General features: G+C 41.0%; 1 protein-coding gene across 2 annotated transcripts in view; it reads left to right on the top strand.

The window, feature by feature from the left end:
• Positions 1 to 14,938, top strand: part of ANKFN1 (ankyrin repeat and fibronectin type III domain containing 1) — a 298,786-nt gene that overhangs the window by 157,649 nt on the left and 126,199 nt on the right. For both annotated transcript variants that reach the window (XM_077852611.1, XM_077852610.1), the window contains exons 4-5: positions 1,343 to 1,544; positions 4,669 to 4,879. In XM_077852611.1, coding sequence (XP_077708737.1) covers positions 1,343 to 1,544; positions 4,669 to 4,879 — 413 coding nt within the window. The remainder of the gene's footprint in view (positions 1 to 1,342; positions 1,545 to 4,668; positions 4,880 to 14,938) is intronic.

The raw sequence follows: 14,938 nt of genomic DNA, 5'->3' as shown, positions 1-14,938 counted from the left end.
GCAAACAAGCTTTATTTAAATAAAGTTCCTAGAGTCACATAGATTATAGATAACAATACCATGATCCAAGCTTGGGTCTGCCAAATTCCAGAGCCAAAGCAACACTATTTCAGAGGTAGAAAAGAGCTTGAACTATTTCAGAAACTCTAAGGAGATCAGAAAGACTGAAACATAAAACATAGAAGAACAGTATGAATGAGGCTGGAGAGGCAAACACTTGTGTGTGAGGCAAAAGAACTTAGAATTTATCCTATAGAAATGGAGAAGCTCTGAAGTCAGTCCTATGAAGAGTGGGGTTAGCAAAAGAGATTCTCCATGATACTTATATCACGGGATCCATAAGACTATGAAAATTCAAGGACAGGAGATGACCTCTGAGAGCCGCAGCTTAGCAGCGATGGCAGCATTACAAATGGAAGACTCCACTGGAGATTGGGAACTGACCAATCTCTATGTGGTGGGAAGGTAACCACATGCTCCAGAGAGACCTGGTCCCAGTGTAGCAGAGGCTCCCCTGGGGTGGAACACTTGGCACATAACTGCCTCGGCCAGTTATTTCATTTGTGCATTTGCTTATCCAATACACAGATGCATGCCAGGCAGCCAGAGCCTCAGTAGCATCAATATTTAAGTAGCAATACCCAGCTTAATGGTGGATGGCTTTTGAAATGGCAAGGCTGATTTCCTGGAAACTGACTGCAAGCATGACATTGGTGAGGACCTGTTTAGAGATTTGTGGAACAGCAGTCAAGCACAACTTGGAGAATGGCAGTAGTGACAGCCCTGGAGGATACTCTCTGGGGTATCTGGGGTGAGCAGGGATGGACCTATGCATACAAATCCCCCAAACTTCTGGGCACTGAGGTAACTCACCAAGTCTTAGACAAGAGGCACAATTTAACACCTCAAGGAAAGGGGTATCTGCAGGGAACATCCACACCCAACAGAGGGCAGCATCTAAAAGGAGGTAGGTAGAAAGATCCCAATTACATATACCCAAGAGGAACTGAACAGAACCCCTGGGTTATAGATTTGAGACACTTCCTCCCAGTGGGATAGAGACCAAAAGGCTTGAGACTCAAGTCATACATATGTTTGTATGTAAATGTGTATGTTTAAATGGTAAATAGATGTTGTCATATCATTCTTGCCCCCAATTAGCTATGTGGCTGTGGGTTTCAGCTTTCTAGTCTATAACATGAAAAAACTGGGCCTCCTCTCCAAGGTCCCTTCCAGCTACAGCATTTTATTAGGATTCCAGATGGTTACTGGTGATAAAATTCTTTGTCAACTTATAATTATCTTGTGTAAATGATACCACATCAGATTTTCCTCCTCTTAGGAACTGCTGTGTGAAAATGACCCAACAAATGCAGAATCTACATCTTTCTCAGTCAAAGAAACACAGTGCCCCATCGTCTCCCAATGCCGCCAAACGCCTGTACAGAAACCTCTCTGAGAAACTGAAGGGGAGCCACTCTTCCTTCGACGAGGCCTATTTTCGAACAAGAACAGAACGACTGAGCCTCAGAAAGACCTCAGTGGTAATAACACTCTTTATTCTTTTCTCTGCTTAATTTGTGCAGCCATGTTTGGGTTGAAGGAGATTCTAAGATGCTCTACATGTACTTCTGCACCTGCATTTGCAGTTTTACAAATGCTGAGAATCAGGTAAGGCAGGAATGGCACACATCTGTACTGTGAGCCGGAGCTTCAGTGGGAGAGTTTCCCTTTCATTTTCATAATGTCTTGCCCTTTCTTTTCTCTTAGTTTTTCTTTCTCTAATGAATCAAAGAAACAACAACAACAAAATGGCAGTTTGACAAATACAGAGCATGAATTAAATAGCCTTTCTGAGAGCTCCAGTGTTCATTCAGATAGCAAATGAACAATGAACATTTCATTTATTTATTTATAATGTATGGCCCATACGCTTTTCCAAGGTATTCAAAACCAAATCTAGGCCAAAAATATGTATGTATTATATAATGGGAAATAAATAAAGTGATAGAAAGAGAAAGAGAGTGAGTGGGGAAGGGAGGGAGGAAGGAGTGAAAAAGAAAAAGCTAGAAAATAATGGGGATGGAAAGAGAAATAAATATACTAAAATCTCAGATAAATATAGTATCTAAAGTTTGCCATGACATTTCTCTCTGAGTTCCCAGTCAGTCAAAGCAGAAAATGAAGCCCGGTTGGGTATAGCATCCAATTAGCTGATAACTGAAAGTATTTTAGTCTATCAGAAGAAACTAATGTTTTCCTGTTGCTGAGTCCCCTGGCCTAATTTATAAGATGCCACAGTGAATTATGTGATAGAAAAGGAAGGTCAATGTTGGTGACATTACAGACATCATAGAGCAGTTTCTTTCTTTTTTTTTTTCAAGTTTTTATTTATTTATTCATGAGAGACACACAGGGAGAGGCAGAGACTTGGGCAGAGAAAGAAGCAGGCTCCTTGCAGGGAGCTCAATGTGGGATTCAATGCCCGGACCCAGGATCACGACCTGAGCCCAAGGCAGGCACTCAACTACTGAGCCACTCAGGTGTCCCAGAGAGCAGTTTCTGATAACCCTCAGTAAAAGCAGAGGGCATGATATTACCATGCTCGGCAAGGGCATTTCTGCAGGGGGTAATGGCACCACTTTGAGTTTAACACAGAAATGATCCCTCGCCTTCCCAGAGAGAAGCATGCTAGGGTTTGCCAACAAAAGCATGGAGGAGGAAATGACTCAAGAGTAAGAGCAAATATGGCGCATGAGAAATTAGGCATACGAGGAATCACAGACAAATACACAACTGCGGACAGGGCAGCATGCTAACATTGTTCTTTCTCTTTTGTCATCTAGTGTCTCATTTCAAGCTCATCTTCTGGGAGGGCTCGGTGGTGGCCAAGTTATGGCCTCAGCGGCAGAGGCTCTTCGGTTTGGCAGACTGTAGACAAAACACTTCTCCATTCAACAGCCAGTCCTGAAGCAAAGAGAGCTGAATACCAAAAATAGTTGTATCCCTTGGGACCCCATTGTCAAAACATATATTTGCATAATAGCGTTGTATTTCCCTCAATTTCAATCATGCATCATGTGCTCAGTTACACTGACCTACAGCCTTTGATGGAGAGAATTGATTTTTGATGATACTAAAAATAAACCCTGCCAAGCTAAATATTTGGTCACTGAAGATCAGTTTAATCAGGAAAACGCTGTGCTCTGTCAGGACCAATGGTATTTCAACATTTTTAAAGAGCAGACAACTCCTGGAGAAGATACCAGATAGATGTATAAATAGCATATGTGTTACTCTTCTCCCATTAGCTGCAGAAATATATATTTGAGAGAATTCAGAGCTTTACTCCTTTACTATTAACCTCTGATAGAACTTTTCAATGTAACCCTATTGTCATCAGCTATTATTTTTCTATAGGTGACTTGTATCCTCTGAATATTCAACTTTTGGCCCATTTAGCACAGTTGGCCACCCAGCCACTGAAACCCTCCTTGAACACCACCTCTTCAGCTCTTCCCTTGAGGACTCAGAAATGCCAGGTGCTTAGTGGCTGGGGCTTTGGGTCGAGAAGGTGCTAAGGTTAGTTCAGAGGAGTCTAGGAGCTGGGGAGTTGGCCTGCAGGCAGTGAGAGCTATTCAAGAGTTGTAGAAAGGAAGGGATATGTAACATCATCAACTTTAGACAGATTATTCTTGTGTCAGTACGGAGCACGGAATGTCAGTGGAGGACACTAGGACCAGCAATGGGCAGGTCACTGCCATCGTCCAGGTGAGGGATGGCAATGGTCTGGGTCTGAGTGATAGTAGGGACATGGGGATGGGGAAGGAGGGGATGAGAGGGAGGAAAAGTGTGATCTTAATTCCAAGCCAGTTGTCATTTCAGCGACCTATGCTGCATTATCTATGCCAGACTTTCCCAAACTGTGTTCTATAGAATACTATTCCAGGGGCAGTTAAAACAAATGCAATTAAAAAAAAATGTTCTCTGAACAAATATTTAACACAGGTCATATTTCCCATCTATTGGAGAGTCATAACTGCGTGTTAGAATTATTAAAGGCTCTGAGAGGTCTTTTTTTTTTTTTTCTGAGAGGTCTTACAGTAAAATAATGCAATAACCCAACTTAATCCAGTATGCACCAAATTTATATGACTGCATGCTACATTCCTCATAAGACACCTAGAAACGGCCTATCAGACAGTATTGCAGAGAAGACTGGTTTGAGGAAAGCTGGTATTTGCTCTTATCTATAGACCAGCCATGCCGTACGACGTGGTCTCAGTGCATCTAAATGTCCAGATCCAATCAGTGCCCATTAGAAAGATGGAGGGAGGGTCCAACTGTGTTTAACAAGTTGTGTGGGGCAGCCCGGTGGCTCAGCAGTTTAGCGCCACCTTCAGCCTAGGGCGTGATCCTGGAGACCCAGCATCGAGTCCCACATGAGGCTCCCTGCATGAAGCCTGCTTCCCCCTCTGCCTGTGTCTCTGCCTCTGTGTGTGTGTGTGTGTCTTTCATGAATAAATAAATAAAATCTTAAAAAAAAAAACATCGTGTATGTTGGGATAAATTGAATGTGGATACAGTCACTGACATCAAAGCAGCTAAGCTGCCAAGGCAAGCCAGTGTGTGAAAGTGTGCTAACCTCCCAGTATTCTTGCTCCCCAGAACTTCCAGGGCAATGAAGCAATGTTCGAGGCAGTTGAACAACAGGACATGGATGCTGTGCAGATCCTCCTGTATCAGTACACACCAGAAGAACTAGATCTCAACACACCTAACAGTGAGGGGTTGACACCTCTGGATATTGCCATCATGACCAACAATGTGCCCATTGCTCGGATTCTTCTGAGGACAGGGGCCCGAGAAAGTCCACACTGTAAGTAAACTTCAGAATAAAAATAAAAACATGTACTGTTAAGGCTAGACCCAGCTTCATGCCACCAAAGTGGCCATTGCTGACATTTAGAGCAGGAACAGTTGAAAAAGGATAGGCCCCGAATTCCTTTACATGTTTTCATGGACTTTCACGCAAATAGCAATAGTGGTTTAACCAGTCTAGGCATCAAGTTACACCCTAAATGGAATATACTGAGTGGAATTGAAAAGGAACCTGGAAAGAACTTCCTCCTAAAAATTTAACCCAAGTTTTAAAATATGTGAAGAACACCAAGTGAAGCTATAAAATAGGAAGGGAAGTATACATAGAAAAAGTTGTTCATGTGTTAGTGTCTTGTGTCCACAGTCATGTGGTGGTTTCATTCAGTCACTCATTCATTCAACAAACACTGAGGATAGGGCACCAGGAATGCCATGGGGAGCAAGATAAAATTCCTATTGTCATAGAACTTACATGATAGTGGAGGAGACTTCCAATAGACAACTAAACAGATCAATTAAGTTGTAAACTCAAATAGTGATGAATGCTATGAAGAAAATAAAATAAGTGAGTGGCTAGAGATTGATGGAGTGGGGACTATTCCCAATAGGTTTGGGCAAGAAAAGCCTCCCTGATGTGGTGATATTTGAGCCTGGTCCTACATGGTACCAGGGAATGAGCCATGATGAGATGTGGGGTCAAATTCTAGGCTGAGTGAGCAGCACACAGAAAGGTGTGGAGGCAGACAGAAATGAGACTGTGTTTGAAAAAACCAGCCCAGTGTGGCCATAACACATAAATCGGGGGGGGACAGTGATCACCAAGGAAGATTGTTCGGGCTCTTGCAGGCCTTGGTAAGATGCTCACTTTGATTATAAATGTGATGGGGAGACAGGAGAGCAGTTAAAGCAGATGAATGACATATTTTGCTTTACATTTGAAGAGATCACTACCGTGCTCCACAGGGAATAGACAATGGTGGGACAACTGTGGAATTAGGAAGACCAGTTAGGAGGCTGTTTTAGGGGTTCAGGAGACAGATGCAGTGGCTTGGACTGGCATAGTAGTGACATTGATGGTGAGCAGGGGTGGAATTCTGGATGTATCTTTGAACAGCTTTATTGAGATATAATTCCCTGTACACCCATTTCACGTGTACAGTTCGATGGTTTTTGGTATATGCACCATGTGCAACCATGACCACAATCAGTTTTAGACCATTTTCATCATTCATACCCTCTCACTCTCCAACACCCCTCCACTCTTCCTGCCCTAGGCAGACACTAATCTACTTCCTCTTTCTATAGATTTGCCCATTCAGGACAATCAGTGGAATCATACAATGTGTAGTCTTTCAGGACTGGCTTCCTTCTGGATGTATTCTGAAGTAGAGCTGATAATACTTGCCAAAGGGAGCTGCCCTGGGGCCAGCAGCAGAGCTGACCCAGGAGAGGACAGGACAAAGTCGCATAGCCCTCAGCACATGCTGGGCACTATTCTGAGCACTTTACATGCATTCACTCCTTTAAGCCTCACGGCAACATTCTGAGGTAGGCACTCACATTCCCCTTGGTGCAAACTCTCTGACCCAATGACCACAGTGGCTTTCAGCCATAGTTTTTATGTTTCCTAAAAGAAAAAAGTAAACTCATCAAACTGTTACTTTCACTAATACTGATTCTCTTACTTCCAAGTGGTGAGACCCAGAAGGCTGAAAGAGAAGCAAGCAAATATATAATTAGAGGCCACATCTCTGTTCCTAAATTTCATAAACCCCCACCACCCAAAGACTAGGTACAGAGGCAGCTCCTTGTATCAGAAAACTCTTTCTTTTAAAAATGCTGAGTTCACCACATCCATGTCAGACAGAGTGAGGATTTGGGTTCATAGAGTTGGGGCTTTTCAGTAAGCGTTCCGTCGTCAAAGTGCCGCTGCTCTCTAGTGGAATGGGAGGCGCAAAGGAGGGGGCAAATATGGATGGAAGAAATCGAACAGTCGTCTTTGCTACCTTCCAACTTCCGTTGCAAATAACGTCTGTTCCAAAGATCCAGTGAGAGAGGTGGAGGGAGAATCAGAGGGTCTGAACACAGAGAATGCAGACTGAGCCCCATTCTATAGGAACAAGGAAACCATTCATCCAGATGTTGCCTGCACTGGGCTGGATGAAACATTAGTCCCACTTACCTGAGACGCTACAAAAAATTCTGCATTTTCTGTGAAACCAATGAGACTCCCAATCTCCCCAAGTCCCCTCGTGCATAATTAAATCTCCACAAAAGAGCCCAGATACTAAATATCTCGTTAAACCAAAAGCAAACTCATTCCAAACGTCCCTGGTTTTTCTCATTCCCTCTGGGATAATAACGAGAATCATCATCACAAAGTTGTGAAGGAAGGTGAGAGATAAACCCAGGTTTCAGCCTCCAGGGACTAGGATACCGAAGTCACCTTGGCCACCCAAGAAGTCAGAGATTGTACCCGGTACCGACTCCCACTTGTGTAAAGGTGGCAAAGGAATATTGATTGAGTAGCTGTGAAGACTTATCTCTGATTTTCACAGTAGCATAGATTCTGAAAGGTTAAGTGACTGACCAAAAGTCACACATCTGGTGAGTGAATAGGGATGTCAAGGACTCAAACCCAGGTCTGTGGGACACCCATGCCTGTGATCCTTCTATGCAAACTTACTGCTTCTCCAAATAATCACTATAGAGGGCTGTGGCTGCTGGGCCCCTGCATCTTTCCCTTTGTGCCATTTGCTAAAATTCCTATGGTAGATTTCTTCGTTCTGTTCTATACTCTCAGGTGCCATTCCTATTAAAGAGAGGCTTGATAGAAAAGCACAATCTGTTTTCAGGGATTTTTAATTCATTTGATATATCAAGTACAAAAGGAATAGAATTGCTTCTGTGCATGAGTGTGAGCCAGCCTGTGAGAAAAACCATGGTCCACCAGCCAGAAGCAGATAAGCAAACACCTGCTGCAAATTGTTCCCCAGAAGCTGCAGAGGCAGGATATAACAGAAGAAAAATAACAATGGGGTCTTAGGTTCTTAGAGTGTTTCACACATTGTAAAAATCCTTTCACCTGCGTCACCTCATTGGGTCCTCAAACTGGCTTGTGAGATGGGAGTTCATTTCCTCATTTTGATCAATGAGGAAACTGGAATAAGGAAATTCAAATAATTCACCCAATGCTACAAAGCCAGTAAGTGGTAGAACTATGATTTGAACCCAGATCCTCTATATTAATTAAATACTTTGGTAATTGTGTAAAAAGCATTAGCACACTCACTGTCACACTCCAATTCTTTCCTTCCCTGACTCTCCTTCCCTTCTTCTTCTAATGCCCATCAAGTATTTCAAAGCAGAGTGCAGAGTTTCTAATAGGGTTTATTTTCTGTCTTTCCCTCTCCTGTGTGTTCCCTTCTGAAAAGCAGCCCAATACTTTTTCCACTCTGCCAACCAAGAATCCCAGCACAACTCAGAAGCAAGTCCTCTGTGAATTGCCCTGGTTCATTGCAGGAATCACAAAGGCACAAGATGAGTTTCAGGACTTAACTCTCAACCATTGGTCAGCAGTGTCTTCCAGTCTTTAGCCTCTGAACCATGATGCTATATCAAGGTGTTCTTTAATAACATGGCTTGAAACTCAACCATGTACTCATTCCTTATTCATAGGGAAAGTCCCAGAAGTGGTCACTCGAACTTGCACACTGCCCCAAGGTTAAATACACATAGAACCCCGCCTGCTCATTAGATCAATCTGCTATCGTTATCCAGGGACTTTTTTCTGTTCTTGCCACCTTAGGCAAGCAGCAAAGTATCTCATTCCTTCTAGAAGACAGCATTAGCCATTATGAAAGTAGAATCCCAAGTACTTCCACTTGGACTGGTATGCTGAGCTCAAGAAGCCTGCACAGACTCCAAAAGGACAAGAGCTAAGACAGCTAATGTAGACAGGCACCTCGGGACACCCAGGGGCTCTGCCTTTGAATGTTCCATCCATTCAGTATCCCAGTTGCCATGGCTCCTGCTCAATTGAACAAATGCTATCTGAGAAAGAGTTATCTCCGTTGGTGAATGCCCCCAGTTATAAACCCTTCCCTTACTCTGACTGATTCATATCCTGCCCCTTCCCCTCAAATCCCGGTTCAGCAGTCTCTGGGAAGAATTGCTGAATCATCAGTAAGCTCCTTGCCTTTCTGAGACTGCTGTTTATTTGGCATCATCTAGGGTCTATAAACAGTGATCATAAAGAAACTAGTTCTTTTGTATACTTATCATGTGCAAATCTGGTCACTTACATGGATTTTGTCTGTCTCTTTGACCACAGTACCTGACATACAGTAGGTGTTCAGAAATTTTCAGTGGAAATTTTGAACCCCCTGTCTTAGGCTGCTGGGAATTAAAGGTGTTGAATTTAGACACATAGACACACACATGAGTCATATATGCAGTACATACACAATGTATGGGAAATACCTGTAAACCTTTCAGTAATTTATACCTGGGAGTACCTTTTGCTATTGTTGCGTTGTTATTTTCCAGGTACTGTTGTAGAACTTGGTTGTGGATGTAGCCAGTTTTCAGTTTTACACTGTTGGATAATGTGGACCAGTGAGAATGGTGGACTGCTCCTCATCTTTAGTCTCTCTGCCCTTCTCTACAGCTGTGTCCTCCCTTCTCTACAGACCCTCTCTGCTTTTCTCTGTGAACTCACTTCCTTTCTCTCAGATATTGCCTCTGGAACTAGATGTCACCCAGAATTAGTTATGTGCAGTTACTTCATAAAATGCAATTGCCGAGTGGCTGTCATGTGTGTGTGGTGCAGACACCGGTGTTACAATTTTGGCAGACTTGTCAGGATGCACCGCTGGTTTCTGCAGTAGTCCAGGGATTGTGTTGGTGCTGGGACCGGTTCAGGGCACGTCTAAGAGGTGTGACTATAAACTAATGAGGCTGGCTTTATGTAAACAAACACACCAGAAAGTCTACAATCCAAACAAATGTTATCCTTTAACATGGTCCTCATGGGAGACCCCACACTTGCTCCAACAGAGCTGCCATTGCTCTAAACACTTTTGGATTTGTCCTCTGAGTCAGTTTATGAGAAAATCTGACTCGTTGCTTAGAGTCACACCTGATTTTTGTTCCAAAACAGCATTGCCCAGCGTCATCACCCTGCATGTTACCAGACTTGGCTTCAAATGATTTAGAGAGGTTTCCTGAAATCAAATCCACCCTCAAAGGACAAAGATTTGCAACCATTAAGAATATGTAAAGAACAAGTTTGAGGCAGGTCTCTAGAATGAGTCCCTGGGTGTTTTTATTTGCTTCATTAAAATAGGTGTACAAATCCTTACCCTGACTTACAGACCTGCTACTCGTGCCTCATCTCATAGTGTTCACCCCTCATCCATGGTACACCAGCCCCACTGACCTCCCTCCCATCTCCTGAACACTCTGCACTTTCCTCCCAGAGGGCTTCTGCCCTAGCTATTCCCGCTGCAGGTAGTGCATGAATGCTTTTGGTTATGATAATTACCTGGCCAACTCCTTCCTAACATTTCTACTTAGATGTCATATCTTCACATGAAGCTTTCTTTGGCCACCAAGTCCAAAGTCAAAAGTCACTTTCTAATCACATTACTTTATTTTAATTTTCTATGTAGTACTTATCACTACATGTTTTTTTCTTTTTATTTGCTTATTCTCTGTCTCTCCTGTATTAGAATGTAAACTCCACTGAGCAGAACCTTTCTTATTCATTATGGTATACCCAGCAAACTGTGAGCCCTCAATAAATATGTGTTGAATTGAACTGAATGAATCCTAAGGTTACTTCTTTTGAAGGGTGGGAATACATTATTTATTTTGAAGGGACTGATTTTACTAAATGCTGAGTGAATTGATCTTTTTTTATATTTCCAGATAGTTATTTAGACTCAGGCCGACACAGCCTAAGTTCTATTCACCTCATCTCCAAGAGTTAATTGTCCTTTCATTCTCTTGTTTTTAATTTTTAAATAGTCTTGCAACACAAAATACACTCTCCTTGTAAAACATGAAAACATTATAGGTAAAGTTAAAAGATACCTCTGACAACTCACTCAACCCTTCTGTATGCATATGCTCACAGTCTACAGCCCATCCCTAAATTCCCCAAACATAACTGTTGCTATCAGTTATGCCTGAGCTGGGGGATCCACTTCCAACTTTACTCAGAGTGACCATTGGCAAGAAACTTACATTCCTTCCTGCATGGGCCTCTCTATAGCTCTACGCCCTGACATGACAGTTAGCTTCCCCAGTGCAAATGATATGAGAGAGAGAAACCAAGGTAGAAGCAACAGTGTCTTTTATGACCTAATCTCAGGAATGACATATTATCATTTCCTGCTGAATGTTGTTGATCACACAGACCAACTCTGGTACAGTGTAGCATGGTGTGAATACTAGGAGACAGAGATCATTGGGAGCCTTCTTGGAGGCTGGCTGCCCCACTATCTATCTGGAGTTGTTGAGGATTAAGTGTAATAACAGCTTTAAACTATTTCCCTGGAACACTGTACATGATCAAAAAAAATTGCTAGCCAATATAAATATCAAAAACAGTATAAAACAATCCAGGAGTTTCCAGTAAAAAATCTAAATATTTTGCCCATCTGTTGTATAGTTTGTATTTTGAAAAACACTGCACAATACGAGCACTTTTTAATGTTTGTGGAGTTTTATGTTCTACAACTACACTGTTCCAACCCAGGAGCCACCAGCCACATATGACAACTGAGTATTTGAAATGCATTTAGTCCAAATTAAAATGTGTTCTTAATGTAAAATTTATACTGAATTTTAAGGCTTAAGTACAATAAAATATATTTTATTATATATATTACATGTATTTATTTGTATATATTTATTATACATATAAATGATATGCTATCTCATTTATAATTTTATATTGATTACATGTTGAGATAATAATATTTGGGATCTACCTAGTTAACTAAAATAGATTATTAAAGTTAATATCACTTTTTTTAACTTTTTTATTTTACTTTATTTTATTTTCAATTTTTATTTATATTCTAGTTAGTTAAACAGACTATAATGTTGGTTTCAGGAGTAGAGTTTAGTGATCCATTACTTACATATAGCACCCAGTTATCAACACAACAAGCGCCCTCCCTAATACCCGTCACCTGTTTAACCCATCCTCATCTACTCCCCTCAACCCACCTCCCTCCAACAATGCTCAGTACTTTTTTTTCTTTTTTAATGCCACTGCTAGGAAATTATAAATGATGTGGCTTACACTATATTTCTATTAGACAGCAATGAAAGTATCAGCAGAAGATATGGTTATCTTCTTTCATACTGAAACTGTGACATCATTCAATGATCTGCTTTGGATTTTCTAAATAATTTCATCAAGCGTTTTGTTTGTTTGTTTGTTTGTTTGTTTTTATGCTTGTTTTAGAGATATCCATTTGCCCTTTGGAGTTTGGGAGGCTTAGGTTGGAAGTCTCCCCCTGTGTCATTGGCTCTGGCTTCCTAGAGAACCACAATTACAACTTAAACTATATAATATGGGCTTTCTGAATCCACATTCTGCTGGAAAATAGCAGGGAAGAACATTCCAGAGCCTTATGTCCAGGGTGTAATGAGTTCTAGGAGGAGAAAGCTCCACAGTAATTAAAATGAAACATTTAATCTCCAAATCTCTAAAACTCTTTGGAACCACATTCTCAAAGTCCTTCGGAAAATCTAAAACTAAGACAACAGGTTGAGACCTGAATGAAGCCAAAGTGAATTCTGACTCCCGAATCTCAGTGGGACAGGTAAATTAAAACTGAGGTTTTGAGTTTTTCTGGTATGAGAGTTTTTGAATTAAAAAATATTTAATTTTTGGACTCCTCTATAGTATTTCCTTTAATATTCCTACCTGCAAACAAGTCAGTTGTGAGGTTGTTAGAAGGTTGTCACTTATGATCAGCAAAGATAAAATTTATTTACTGCTATTCTTGGTTGCCCTGAAGACATTGGCTTACAATTCAAGATTTATACCTAAGTGACCCTGTTTTCTCTTTGAAATAACAGATAAAGTTGAAATGGACACCATTTAGTATCTAATATATTTCTGAATGGTAGTTGGAACAGAAAATTTTTATCTGCAACAAGAGGTTTCTTTTTTGTTTGTTTTTGTGTTTTGTTGTTTTGTTTTGTTTTTGATGGAAGAACATAGAGCTATTTTAGAAAACAAGTATTTATTTTTGTGTGCCCCTAAAACTATAACACAGACCAATGAGTGTGATAATGATAATACAAAACTCCATTGAGAGTCATTTATGTAAAGATTATCAATTACTTATTGCAGCTTATGAGACAGCTTATTATGCCACTTTACAAAGGAGACACTTGGGCTCAAGATGGCAGCATAACTGGTGAGGATCACACATTCATAACAGGCAGTGCTTAACCTAGATCGATCACCTACAGTCCTTTACCACTTTGCCTCCAGTTTGGAAATAATAGGAAAGCGGATTTCAGCTCAGGATAAGCAAACTCTTTAAAATTAAATTAAACTCTTGAAAATTAAAACTGATAGAATGGACAGGGCCAACTTGGTGAGCAGCAAGTTCCTCTCCTGCAGAAAATCACACAGGGCCAAGGGTGTCATAAGAAGAGTCATCTAGTGCTGGTTCTAAGGCTCCTTCAGACATTGAGACTAAATGATTGTCTTGTGTCTCCTTTTCTCATCAAAAGAGAGAGAGAGAAATGCTAGTAACAACAGCAAAGTTGTTGCTAAGTTGCAAAATGCCATATCATTAGTAATAGGCAAATATGTTTATTTTTTTCAGGCAAATCAAATAAATTATTCCCTAAAGCTTTCAGTTAAGAATTAAAATTAGTTAACATTTTACCCTAGTTATATTTTCAGTCTCTAAGCAATTATCGACCAGGCCTAAACTCATCATTTGCAGGGCAAGACGAAATTAAGAAATAGTATATAGTAGGCAATCCATAGGTTAGAGTCTGATGGTGAGGGAAAAACATTCAGTGTGATCATTATTTATCTCAGGATTTAAACAGTAACTGTAATTGTATTCTTTGAACACCAAGTTCCCACCCCACCCCCACCCCCACCTCGTAGTTAATTAGCTGGGCAGGTCTTAGAACAAATACCCACTCAGACACTGGGTGGTAGAAATGCTGTTGATAATTAAACACCACAATAGCATGGGGCCTATTTCAGGAGCAGCCGAGTGGTCTTGCCCCAGCCGGACGGCTCACCACACACTCACAGACCCTCTATTGTGCTGGCTATGGCTGCTCAGAGGGATAGTTGCTTGGCTGGAGAAGGAACCAAATGCAATAAGAGAAGACCAAACCTCGCAAACAGATCGGGAATTCTGCACTGGAGAGGAAAATACCCAGAGTGTGGAAGTAAAGGGGAAAAGATCCAAGAAAAAGAGATGTGGATGGGCAGGAGAAACAATCATACAACAGATGTAGCCTTTCTAGTTTCTATGTCCAACCAGCCACCCAAAATAAGCTCACCAGCCTCATGCCAAATCGATAGCAATTAGAAAATTGCAATACATAAACACTAGGTTAATTTGCATTCCATTTGGTTTAGAGGAAGTTCACTTTCTTTAAGGTTATTAAGAAAATCTTGGATCTTAGATAATCATCTCACCTGGGTGGGTCTCGGTTTCTTCATCTTTAAAACAGAGGAGTTAAAAAAATAATAAAATAAGGGGGTTAAAATGTTCTCATTCTGGGGTGGCAAAAATAGGAAAGCGGCTCTCAGAATAGTTTGTAAGGTGTTGAAAAGCCTAAACTTCACACCATTACTCAGGATAAAACTACACAGTCTAATATAATTATCATATTGCTTCTGCTTAAAATATATTCACCCACTTTGCTAGATTGATTATCTCATACTGAACAGATGCTTCTATTGGCAGTTATATAGGTCATTAATAATAGGGAGAAAAATTATTACTTTCTAAGTCAGCTGATTTGGTACTCAATACAGAAAATCTTTCAGAAG

Source organism: Canis aureus, chromosome 16 (assembly GCF_053574225.1).
Source record: "Canis aureus isolate CA01 chromosome 16, VMU_Caureus_v.1.0, whole genome shotgun sequence".
NCBI classification, from domain to species: domain Eukaryota; kingdom Metazoa; phylum Chordata; class Mammalia; order Carnivora; family Canidae; genus Canis; species Canis aureus.
Note: the sequence above shows the minus strand (reverse complement) of the source record. Positions and strands in the feature narration are given on the sequence as shown.